Source organism: Gorilla gorilla, chromosome 5 (assembly GCF_029281585.2).
Source record: "Gorilla gorilla gorilla isolate KB3781 chromosome 5, NHGRI_mGorGor1-v2.1_pri, whole genome shotgun sequence".
Taxonomy (NCBI): Eukaryota; Metazoa; Chordata; class Mammalia; order Primates; family Hominidae; genus Gorilla; species Gorilla gorilla.
Window position 1 is genome coordinate 55,188,879 of NC_073229.2, and position 12,924 is coordinate 55,201,802.

The following is a 12,924-nucleotide window of genomic DNA, read 5'->3' on the forward strand; positions in this document are numbered from 1 at the left end:
TATACTTTACCATTTACTTTTCAGAATCCTCAGATAGTTGTTCCATGCATTCTGTCTAAGGTTTTAAATTACATTCAGTGGGAGAAACAGAATGAAATGTGCTGTTTCCATTTTGACAGGAATTGGAAATTTCTGTTTTTCTTTTTATTCTTGGGTATTTTATATATATATGTGTGTGTATATATATATATAAGAGATAAGTCATTTGTCAGATATATGTATTGTGAATCTTTTCCTCTCATTCTGTGGTTTGATTATTCAATGTCTTAATGGTGTCTTTTGTTGAGTAGAAGCCTTTTATTTTGATGAACTCCATTTTATCATTATTTTTCTTTCAATTAATGCTCCCTGGGTCCCATGTAAAAAAAAATCTTTGTCTACCCTAAGTCTGCAAAAATATTTTCCTATGTTTTCTGTTGTAAGCTTTATCATTTTAGATTTTATGTTTAGGTCTATGATGTATCTTAATTTGCATTTGGCATAAAGTAAGAATCAAAGTGGGCCGAGCACGTTGGCTCACGCCTGTAATCCCAGTCCTTTGGGAGGCTGAGGTGGGCGGATCACGAGGTCAGGAGATCAAGACCATCCTGGCTAACACGGTGAAACCCCATCTCTATTAAAAATACAAAAAATTAGCCGGGCGTGGTGGCGGGCGCCTGTAGTCCCAGCTACTCGGGAGGCTGAGGCAGGAGAATGGCATGAACCTGGAGGTGGTGCTTGCAGTGAGCGGAGATTGTGCCACTGCACTCCAGCCTGGGCGACAAAGCAAGACTCCGTCTCAAAAAAAAAAAAAAAAAAGATTCAAAGTTCATGTTTCCCTATATATTTATCTGGTTTTTCCAGCACTATTCATTGGGTATACTCATATACATTAAAAAATAAAATTTAACTTTAACTTGACTATATTTTGAATGCATTCTCTCATTATTTAATGCTTTACATAAAAATTAAATCATTAAATTTGCTAAATATGTTAACTTTTTCAATATAACTCATTTCCTATACCTTATTTTATACCCTCAAATTATTATTTTGAGAACGGGTCCATAAGCTCTACAAGATTACCAAAAGTGTTCATGTCATAATGCATGTTAAGAAGCCTTAGTGAGGTGGAAAGAAGGACACTAAGCTTTAGAACATAGAGAACTAGGTAAATACCTGTTTGCTGCTTCCTAGCTCTGTAACCTTGAACATATCACTCAACCTTCATTCATATTCCACACTTCCACAGATTCAGTAAATATCTATTGAGCACTGACCACCAGCCTCTGTTAAATCTTGTGAATTTAATACAGACAGACAATCTTTCCTGTACAGAGTTTACAGCTGAGTCGGGGAGGCAGATGAGTCCACAGGCCATTATACAACACCGTGGTAAGTTCTTTGATAGTGGAAGGACAGAGTGCTTTAGGAGCTCAGAGGTGGGTCTCCCAACCTAGACTTGTGACATCAGGAAATATTTCGAGATAAGGACACTGAAGTGACTCCTGAGGGATAAATGGACATTAGCCCAGCAAAGAGGAGAAGCATGATCCAGGCAGGGGGCTGAACTCTTAAGAGACATGGCATGTTTTGTTTTGTTCTGTTCTGTTTTTGAGATGGAGTCTGGCTCTGTCGCCCAGGCTGGAGCGCAGTGGTGCAATCTCTGCTCACTGCAACCTCTGCTTCCCAGGTTCAAGGGATTTTCCTGACTTACCCTACTGAGTAGCTGGGACTATAGGTGCGCACCACCACACCCAGCTACTTTTTTTGTATCTTCAGTAGAGATGGGATTTCACCATGTTGGCCAGGCTGGTCTCGAACTCCTGACCTCAGGTGATCCATCCGCCTCAGCCTCCCCACGTGCTGGGATTACAGGTGTGAGCCACCGCGCCCGGCGGAGACACGGCATATTTGATAAACTGAGAAGAGTCAGCATGGGGAGAACTAAGGGATAGCAGTACAAGGCATACCTGAAGAAGGGGTCATGCTGGAGGGTCTCAGAGGCCATTTTAAGGACATTAGCTTTATTCTAAGAGCAATGGGACATCATTGATGGATTTTAATCATTGTTGGGTTGTGACAGGATCAGGTTTAATTAATCAATTTTAAATTCCCTTCTTTTCACAGGTGTTGAAAATTATAAACATCACTTTGGTTTTGTGAAGAACGCATTAGAGGGATCACAACTGGAGACAGTCACGGGAGTTTGGAGTTACTGGAGAAGTTCTGCCGAGAGGGGGTAAGTGCATGAATTGTGGCAATGGGGATGGGGGTGAATGGATGGATTTGAAAGACAATTAGGAGGTAAACGCAATTAAGTGTATGAGAAACTTTGGGGTATGAAGAAGAGGGAGACTCCTCAGATTTCTAGCTGGACCAACAGGATGGATGGCAGCGCCCTTCACCAGGAAAAAAGTGAGCTGATGGAAGAACATAAGGTGAAATTTGAATTCATGGGGTTTGAGGTGACTGAGTGAGGATGTCCAACAGACGTTTGGCCATATTGGCCTGAAAATCAGAAGAGAGGTTTGAGATGGAGAGCCAACTGTGCCCATATGGTAAGATGCTACAGGCGGCATTCCTTCTTTCCTCCCGTCCTTCGTTCAAAATCTGTTGAGATGTCCCATAGGCTGGATGTTGGGGATACAGCAGGGAACAAGAACACTGCGTTCGCTCAACCAGTTTACCATCTACCTCTCTGAACTTGTTCTTAGTCTGTAAAATGAAGATAATGATAAGATTAAGTAAGATGAGGTCGTGTGAGGGCACCTAGCACTTATAATTTTTGTATTGGTTTCTCTTCCTCAGAGCCGAAGGAGGAGATAGTTACTTCTGCTTTTGCAGCCTTTTCCGGGCGGCTTTTCCGCGCAGGCGCCCCTGGACCTCCCAGGTTGAGAGGTGGAGCGGGCCAGAACCTCAGCTGCCTTTCCCGGGGCCGGGACCCGGCCGGGGGAGGACCGAGGCGCGGCGCTGTCCGTGACGTCATCAGGCTGCGCTGCCCGCAGTACTGGACCCGAGCGCGACGGTGCGGCTGGCGGACCTGGGCTGGCTTGTGGGGAAACGAAACTGAGGGAGGAGGCGGCGGCTCTGGCAGCGGCGGCGACAGTGTCGGCCTGACCCCCCCTCCGCTCCCCGGCAGCTCGCTCTCTCCCCTCAGCGTGAGTGCCGACGCGCGGCCCGGGGGGAGCAGGCGGGCGGGCGCGCGGGCTCAGCATCCTTCTCCCCTCCACCGCCGCCTGGGCCCCCCGCCCGCGGTCGTGCGTCTCCTCGCCTTCTGGCCCCTTATGTCTTCCCTCCTCCTCCCACCCCCAACGCCAGCTCCCTGGAGCCCGAGCTGCCCCTGACACACGTCTCTGCGCACACATTCACACGCTCATGTTATCTTCAAATGAAGGGACTGGCCGGGAGACATGGGAGCTTATCTCTTCTCTCTGTGATTAGGGGTGGCAGTGCCAAACCGAGGCCCAGGGAGAGAAGACTGCAGAGGGGATTTGAACCCCTTCTGTGCGGAAGCAGCAGGTAGAACCAGGCCGCTTGCCTTCCGCTTAGAAGTTCCCTGCCAGAGCATTCTGCTGGCATGTGTGGGTCACTTGAGCAGGGCACTGGTGAGCTGTGTGGCCTTCACCTCTGTGGCCACAGTCTTTTCCCGTGGAAGATGATAGGGTTGGATGAGATGATTTGGAAGGCCCAAATCTAAGGTGATGTGGTTTGGGGAGGAGCATCCACCTCTCCTGCCTTTCACACAACTGTTCAACAGTCCGCTTTGAGTTTGCTGTACTTCCAGTCTCCCCCCGAGTCACTTAAGAATTAAAAGCTTTTAGCGCTTGCAATGGCTAGAAGCAAGCTCTGTGATGAGCCTTCTTTTAGCTCACCCTGGGGGCCTTTTGGGGGTATTTAAGACTACGGCTTAAAGTGAAATGTGGCTTAGCTTGGTCTTGCTTTCTGTTTGCTCAGTGTCTCCGGTTTTTCCCTGGGACAGCCCCTGCCTGTATCTAGTAATAGCCTGCTTTCTCAGGAAGGTGGCGGTTGTGCATTGGGTTGATTGGCTCTTCCTTGAGTTGGAGAGAACTGAAACATGTGATCCAGGCTTTTACGAGGTTGGGAGCAACAGTGACACTTTTGCGTTTCAATACTTTCTTGCTGTACCTCGCCTTCCGTAAGGATTGTTTCCCAGCTTGTCGCCCACCCTGTATTGAGTCCTCTTTTCTGAGTTCTCTACAGCCAATCAGTTGTGTGTAAGCCACACTGTATTCACTACTTCTCTTGCTTGCTCTTTAACTTGATAATTCGTTAAGATTTCAGAGTTTCATAATCACTTCATTCTATCTTATTTTTTTCTCGTGCTTTCATGTACCTAACCATGGGGATGGATGATTGATGGTGGCATGGTGCCTGTTTCTTTCTTTTTTTTTTTTTTTTTTTTTTGAGACGGAGTCTTGCTCTGTCGCCCAGGCTGGAGTGCAGTGGTGTGATCTCGGCTCACTGCAACCTCCGCCTCAGCAATTCAAGCGGTTCTCCTGAGTAGCTGGGACTACAGGCATGTGCCACCACCCGGCTAATTTTTGTGTTTTTTTACTAGAGATGGGGTTTCACCATGTTGGCCAGGCTGGTCTTGAACTCCTGACCTCAGGTGATCCGCCCACCTCTTTCTCCCAAAGTGCTGGGATTACAGGCGTGAGCCACCGCGCCCAGCCGGTTTCCACTCTTTTTTTGTGGAGGTGGATTTCTGTCCTTAAAATTGTTGTTTTCGTAACTGAGTTCTGTGGTATAGCTACCTCCAGTCCCAATAACTTTCCCGCTCTTGTGTTTCCTCGGTCTTAAGTCATTCACTGCTTCCATTCCCTACTCTGCTTAAAAACTTTCCCAATTCTTTCATGTTTTCAAACATTATGAAGTAAACCAAAACCAGTATTTTTATGATATTATGTAATTTCTTAATTGTTTTGGTAAAATAATGCTGATGAAACAGTCATTCTGGCATGGTCCCTTCACCTTGGGAATATTGGTTAATATTTATTAGGTTTTATAGTTCATTTTCAGTGTACATTGTCATGCATAGCCAATATTGCATCAAAAGTGTAGAATAACTACAGGTACCAAGGCTTTTTCCCCCAGTGCTTGTGGAGTTGATCCATGACTTTCTGTTATCTGACACCAGTGGCCCAGGGCTCTCTCAGTCTGTGAGCACCACATTTTCCAGTAAAACAGCTATTATTGAAAACCAACACTTGGCTAGCATCCTTCCTAGACCTCATTCTGAGGAAGAGGCTATTCAAGTGCTGGCACTGGAAGATGTGTAGAGCTGCCAAATCTCATCCCATTGATGATTTACACTTTGGAATCCCTGCTGTGATCCCAGTGGCTGTGACCCAAGGGCAGCTGACTGACTGGATTTATGGTTACAGTTAACGATGAAGAGGAGAACTGACCCAGAATGCACTGCCCCCATCAAGAAACAGAAAAAAAGAGTTGCAGAGCTTGCCCTGAGCCTCAGCTCCACGTCCGATGATGAACCTCCCTCCTCTGTCAGTCATGGAGCAAAAGGTATGTGTGCTTGTGTGGTCTGAGGCCACTGGCCATCTGGTTATTTGAACACACAGTGTCTAATCTAGGTGGAGCAGACTATAGTCCACTGCCCCTTGGTCCCTTGAGGAAAATTAGGAATACTCTACAGAGAGATGTTGGCTATAGACTCTTTTCCCTTCTGCCATTCTCCTACTAAGAGTGGGGAAACTTGTTTTAAATAAAAAATGGTAATTTTTCCAGAAGTTGCTTTCTGTTGGTTGTCCTTCAGTAGGTGGCACTCTTGCTGCCTTAAACCAGTTAGAAGTAGGGGTGAGCATTGAGTGCTGTGTGCCCTTAATAGCTGTTAATTATCCTGGGGCTCTTTTGTAAGGGAGGGCCTCTTTGCTGCGGCCATTGAGCCTAATTTTCACTTTTTTTGCATGCATACTGTTTTCTCAATTCCTTCAGCGGTTGTGGTCAGAAATATCCAACTGTACTGGAGCATTGCTGTGTTCACTGTTTGCATTAAGCGTCGAAGATTTCACTAATCTGGTTGAAACTAGCATTTTACTTTGCCTGTCTTTTAGGGTTATTCACAGTTTCCATAGATGCTTTCTGAGAAATGGTAAAATGTCTGGGAGCTTGCCTCAAATACCTCAAGGTAAATTTGTATTTACCTTGACTTGCCAGCTGTATTAGTTTCTTAGGGCTACTGTAACAAATTACTACAAACTGGATGACCCAAAACAACAGACATTTATTCTCTCACAGCTCTGGAGGCTAGTAGTCCAAAATCAAAGTGTTGGTGGGGCCATGTTCCCTCAGAGGCTCTTGGGAAGACCTTCCTTACCACTTGTAGCTTCTGCTGGCTGCTAGCATTCCTTGGTGTTCCTTGGCTTGTGGTAGCATAACTCCAATCTCTGCCTCTACCTTTCCTCTGTGTGTGTCTGTATCCAAATTTCCCTCTTCTTATAAGGACATCGGTCATTGGATAGGGCCCACTGTAATCTAGTATTACATTTGATGTAATCTGGAAAGACCCTATTTCCAAATTAGGTCACATTTACAGGCTTTGGGGAGGATACCATATTCAACCCAGCACACCAGCAGGCTTGCATATTGGATCCTCTGTTGGATCACTGGGAAACTGGAATGAAATTTCATAACAGATTGGTGACTGAAGGGGTGCGAAGCACCCTTTGAAGGTAGTAGGAAATACAGTTTATTCACAAGTGATAAGCTTATTGAAGGGCAGTTACTCATTAGCTGCTACTGAGAAGCTGGTCCAGAGAGAAGCTTGACAGGTGGTACAGCGAATGGAGCATTGGTGTTGCTGTAGTCCAGGCTAGATAAGAGAGTCAGTTGCAGCTTTGTATGTGGAGGTGTTCATGCCTTTAAAGCAAGCTTGTCCAACCTGCGGCCCAGGATTGCTTTGAATGGGACCCAACATAAATTTGTAAACTTTCTTAAAACATTATGAGATTTTTGGGGGATTTTTTTTTTTTTTTTTTTTTTTTTTAAAGCTCATCAACTGGCCAGGCGCGGTGGCTCACAGTTGTAATCCTGGCACTTTGGGAGGCCAAGGTGGGCGGATCACGATGTCAGGAGATCGAGACCATCCTGGCTAACACAGTGAAACCCCATCTCTACTAAAAAATAGAAAAAAGTAGCCAGGTGTGGTGGCAGGCGCCTGTACTCCCAGCTACTCGGGAGGCTGAGGCAGGAGAATGGCGTGAACCCGGGAGGCAGAGCTTGCAGTGAGCCGAGATTGTGCCACTGCACTCCACGGAGTGAGAGTCCTTCTCAAAAAAAAAAAAAAAAAAAAAGCTCATCAGCTGTTGTTAGTGTATTTTATGTGTGGCCCAAGACAATTCTTCCAGTGTGGCCCAGGGACGCCAAAAGATTGGACACCTCTGCTTTAAAGTCACAGTAGATTCCAGGGTAGGTAGGAATTGAAGTTCCTGAGTAGGAAGGCAAAAGCTTATTGCATGTGATGGTTCTGGAGATTCTTGAGGAAAGGGAATTTTACCTCTCACCTGGAATTTGAGCAGCTTGGTGAAGATAGAATCTCCTTGGATAGGGGTATTGGGAGAGATGGCCTGTAAGGGAAAAAGAGAGAGTATGTCTGGGGAACAAGTGATATCTGGTTCTAAGTGGATCTTGGGGGACATTTGCTCTCAAGTAACATCTCTTTGAAGTAAGGAAAGGACAAGTCCCAGGTAAAAGAAGGTAAGTGTATAAGGGTAAGGATCCTTCAAGGAAACCGTTCTGATTTAAATTTCAAGCTTTTGTGACTGAATTGAGATTACTCTTCCCCCTTCTCTGGAAGTGGTACTATATGACTCAGTTAGGATTGACTATTGCTGTTGTGTGTGTAGAATGGAAATCCAGGCATGGTGGCTCATGCCTGTAATTCTAATACTTTCGGAGGTCGAGGTGGGCGGATTGCTTGAGACCAGGAGTTTGAGACCAGCCTGGGGAACATGGTGAAAAACCACCTCTGCAAAAAATACAGATATTAGCTGGGCATGGTGGCATGCACCTGTAGACCCAGCTACTCGGGAGACTGAGGTGGGAGGATCACTTGAGCCCAGGAGGTAGAGGTTGCACTGAGCCAAGATTATGCCACTGCACTCCAGCCTGGGCATCAGAGCAAGACCCTATCTCAAAAAGAAAAAAAAAGAATGGAAATCCAGAGGTGTCCAGTTCCTTGTATGTGTCTGGCAAGAGGCCACTTGGTCCTTTCATGTGAGGCAAACCAACATTTCTAGATTTCCCTAGGTTAATTTATTTTAGGAAGGGGCCGCTCTGCATTGACACAGAAACTGAGGGCAGTATCTTTATCAGCAAGACTGCTCCCTGTGCCTTCTTTCCCACCATGCCTAGCCTGGAGCAAAAGCTCAGTAAATAGTTACTGAATAGAACTGATAAAAGGCAACAATAGTATCTTTTCCAAGAAGCTTAAAATGCGTCACAGTTTTCATTTTGCCTGTCTCCTCCAGTCTGCGGAAGATCATTTCATTAAGTACTTAGCATTTATATCATCTATGTTCTGTATCTAATTCTCTTAGGTGTCCCCTGGACAGTATACCCTGGTGGTTTGCTGTCTACATATCCCCTGAAATGTATATGCAGCTTTCCTATTCAAATCATTCTATTAAAGCAGAGGTGTTTCCATTTACTGCAGCCACTTCTACCTGAACATAATGTTCAGGTAGATGATTGAAAAATGCTCTTTAGGGAGGACAATTAGAAAAACAAAACAGTAGTTACTATTTCTGTCTGTGTGGACCTTATTTTTTCCTCCTCTGCTAAATCAGTGTAATGACTCATTATTAGATCTATTTAGTTTAATCAGTGTGTTTATTTTACATTATTCACATGGTAGCTGCATTGCCAGGTCAAAGACTGACGTCTGGCCAGAGTAAAGAAGAAAAGGGATGTTGTTGTCATGGCCACTGTTGCATCGTGATCTTTTGAGTATTTTCAAAGGAGTTTGAAGGTATTTTCAAGTGTAAATACATTCCTACAAATTTGCTGTCAAATAACTTTTTGAAGTAAGGAGAGGCAGATGAGGTCATTTTGTTCTTTTTGGTTGGTTTTCACGGGGAAACTATGGTCTAGACCCTAAGAAAATTCCTTCTCTCATTAGCTGTGCGTCTAGTGTAGGCTCCTAGCCCTGATGCAGCCAGTTGCTTTGGAAGTTGCCAGGCTCCTTCACCAGTATCACATTAAAGGCGCCTTCCTCTCCACCAGGTTTAATTCTTTCCTAAATAGGCTATTTGCCCTGAAACACCATCGCTTTCCTGTCAGCCCAGATTCATGACCTTAATCAAAAGCTCCCTTTATCGGTATCTGTTTAAATTGCTCTAACAAGTTACCATTTGTCTGGCATGAAGGAGAAATTGAGTCTTTAAGTAGGAATGAGTTTATTTCACCACAGTTGTTAAGCAGGATGTGATGTTTATTAAAATTCATAATTTATTTTTCTGTATCTGTGTGCTGCCCACCTTGGCCATTAGTGGTTGGAGCTGCCCCTCTTTGTTGTCACTGTCATTTTTTAAACATAGTGTATGTATTCTTTTTCTTTTTTTAGTGACAGGGTTTCACTATGTTGCCCACACTGGCCATGAACTCTTGAGCTCAGGTGATCTTCCTACCTCAGCCTCCCAAGTAGCTGGGACTACAGGCACATGCCACTGTGCCCAGCTTGTCACTGCCAATTTTAATCTTGGCATGTTTGTCCCATTGCTGTATTGCCATGTGAAAAATTTTTCCAACAGCCAGGAGACCTCTGTTTCCTCTGTAAAGTTGAATCTTTCTTCCTTGTAATGACTTAATAGTGATTTCTATCAAGTGGAGAAGAAATCTTAAAACCGTACATACTGTTTTGGGCTCTCTGGTAGGTTTTAGGAGGGGAGCTCCCCAGGAGGTAAATGGGAATGCCATCCAGCTTTGGCAAATTCTTATTGAAACTAATGAGTTTAATAGACTGACCTTATTACTCCTATTAATTTACAACCTCATTACAAAATTATCTGCTCAATGTTTGCTAAATTCTTTATCGGTCTTGAGAAGCTAAGCCTCCTGTTTAGTTCCTGCTGCAGCCGTGACAGTTGTCTCCCTTTCATATGAAAAGAGTAGCCTCAAAGGCCCCTGAGTAAGAATAAGTAGTGGCTGTGGCAGTCTGTGGACATCAGGAGTAATCTAGGGAACTTTGGCTTAAAGCATGTCAAGCTAAGAAGTGGTCTCCTGTACCACGTGAATAAAAAAGACTTATTTGCTTATCTAGCACACTTCTTGATCTTACAAGGAATTGCCTAGTAGGGTGATATTTTACTCCCATTAACCTCACTCTTAGAACCTGGAAAGGATAATGTACATTAGGTAACACCTTGGGAGGAAGAGTAGGAGGGAAAAAATCTTTGTGCCAAAGTCTGGTACTGGAATTTTACACCAGAGTCACCACTGATTTGCTTAGTGAGCCTTCCACTCAAATTTGGTTCTCCCTGCCATTTTTGCCCAGAGATATTCTGAAGACAGAAGGAAACAAAAGATCTCTCTTTGAGATCTTAGGGTGGCAGGAACCCTGTGTGCCCAGGAATGTTATTTGTACTATCTCCGTGCTCATTGTTGGGCCCTCAGGCAAATGTAACAGCCTGGCAACTCTTTAGAGCTGGAGCAAGGGCATACCCTCCTTTGAGAAGGATACCGGGTTTTCAGACTTTTTCATAGGTAGACCTATGAATGTCCAGATTGCTGGTGAAAGGAGTAGCAACTGATTTAGCATTGTAGCTTGTGATTAGTCAGGGCCCTGGATCCCTGGGCTGCCCAAGAGGAACTTTAGGGCTGTGCTTAGGGAGCTGCCCACATTCCTGGTGCCACCTGTTTCTGTATTAAGTAGTACAGGTTGAAGGCATGAAAGCAACTGAGTGAAGAGAATCCATACCTTTGGAAGTGCAGTTCTTTAGCATGTGGGCACTCTGTTGCAGAATGCATCTCTCTCCTCTGCGTGGGAGAATAGATGAGAGGCCCTAGAACAGTCTTGAGCCATTTAGAAGGCCTTTCCCCTCAGATTTGCTGCTCTTGGAAGATTTCTCTGGAAAGGAACCAACCTCTTCCCAAGGCTTGGAGTGCTAATCTATTTATTTATAGCTTTTTTTACCCTAATTTTCTTTTTCTTTTTTTTTTAGACAGTTTAGCTCTTGTTGCCCAGGCTGGAGTGCAATGACTCGATCTCGGCTCACCACAATCTCCACCTCCTGGGTTCAAGTGAATCTCCTACCTCAGCCTCCCGAGTAGCTGAGATTACAGGCATGTGCCACCACGCCTGGCTAATTTTGTATTTTTAGTAGAGACAGGGTTTCTCCATTTGGGTCAGGCTGGTCTTGAACTCCTGACCTCAGGTGATCCGCCCGCCTCGGCCTCCCAAATGTTGGGATTACAGGCGTGAGCTACCGTGCCTGGACCTTGATTTTCAAACTAATACATTCTTGTGTCTCACAAATGCAGAAAATGCAGGAAAATGCAAAACAAAAGAAATATCAGTTCACCTCTCAGTTTCCATGGTTACTCATTCTTAGTGGTCTGGGTTTTCTGAGTGGCACACTCTGGCACTCTGTGACGTTTGCCAGATTGGTTCATGTAAGCAAGTCAACTCGATTAAGAGAATTGGACAGCCACCATAAAGGGAAGGGCAGATTTTGTGCCTCTCATACAGGGACATTCTCAACCAAAATTTCTCCTTGCTAACTTATTAGAAACCAGAATTTTGGTTTTAAGTTTATTCTTTCACACATGTTCACCTGTCTTTTCTTTCTTTTGTAAAATGTTGTATCCTTGAAAATGCATATTAACCTTATCTATTAGATTTTTAAGCTCTCTAAGGGTTGTTACTTGTGCACAGTACCCCATTATATGTAGCATGATCTTTTATAGAATAGGTGCTGAACCAGTATAGTAGTCTGATCTTTTAAACAGTGTCAGTGTTCTGAACTATGACAGATGTCCTAATTCAGCCTACTGGTGGGGAAGCTAAATCATAGCCCAGGAGGGCTCCGTTCTCTGTTAAGATATAGAGATCCCATTCTCATCCTTAAACTTCTGAGGCCTGAACAGCTTGCACTATTTGTAAGAGGAAATGTCTTAAGGAGTCATATACTCTGTAGGTCCTTAGGAAAGTGATACTTGGCTGACACATCTTTACATTTACTACAGTAATCATTTAATTAATTTCTATTAAATGGAAAGCCTCAGTCCAGGTGTTGGGTACAGACTGTGACATAGTTCCTGCCCTCCAGGAGTGACCCTGTCCAGTGGGGACAGCAAGTGGCAAACAATAACTGGCTCTAAGGCAATGTGATGAGTGCTGTGCCAATGACACTGGTGTTACTGGAGCACAGTGGAGGGGATAATCAGTTAGGCCTGGAGTGCTGGGGAAAGCTTTGTTCTTCTTGAATGTCAACCCTTAGCAGGTTTTGGTTCTGGTAGGGAAATGGATGGATCACTTAAGATCGGCTTCAGAATTATAATGTATTCTTCAAGTTAGAAATACCTGAATAGTGACCGCCTCGGGTCTATTAAAAAATGTTTTACACACTGCCATCTGTGACTTTCCTTCAGTACTTCTCACAATCAGCCAAGTTTTGAATCAACACCCTTTCTGAGTGGTGTCCCTTCTTCTTCAAAGGAATTATGCCACATTGCTAAGTCAGTATTTTCATATTTATTTTAAATTTTAATAGATAATATATTCACATGGTTCATAAGTCAAAAAATATAAAAAGATAGCCAGTGTAAACTTTCGTGGTATAAAAATGTAAATCAAGTTTCACTTTCGCTTTCACTAGTTCCAAGTAATTGTTTTGGTATTCTGTCTCCAAATGCTAACCCCTGAATGTGTGAATAATCACTTTTATTGGTCTTCTTGTATATCGT

General features: G+C 44.2%; 2 protein-coding genes across 2 annotated transcripts in view; one reads left to right on the top strand and one right to left on the bottom strand.

Annotated features, from left to right (window-relative positions):
• Positions 1–1,989: 1,989 nt before the first annotated feature.
• LOC129534163 (uncharacterized) lies at positions 1,990–3,190 on the bottom strand. The gene is made up of 2 exons (XM_055390320.1): positions 2,813–3,190; positions 1,990–2,697 (listed from the first exon to the last, which is right to left on the bottom strand). Exons 1-2 carry the CDS (start codon positions 2,966–2,968, stop codon positions 2,434–2,436), a joined length of 420 nt encoding a protein of 139 aa, XP_055246295.1. The 5' UTR covers positions 2,969–3,190; the 3' UTR covers positions 1,990–2,433.
• CMTR1 (cap methyltransferase 1) overlaps positions 2,668–12,924 on the top strand; it is a 48,593-nt gene continuing 38,336 nt past the window's right edge. Inside the window, exons 1-2 of the mRNA XM_004043945.4 lie at positions 2,668–3,140; positions 5,388–5,526. Coding sequence (XP_004043993.1) covers positions 5,394–5,526 — 133 coding nt within the window. The 5' untranslated portion in view covers positions 2,668–3,140; positions 5,388–5,393. The remainder of the gene's footprint in view (positions 3,141–5,387; positions 5,527–12,924) is intronic.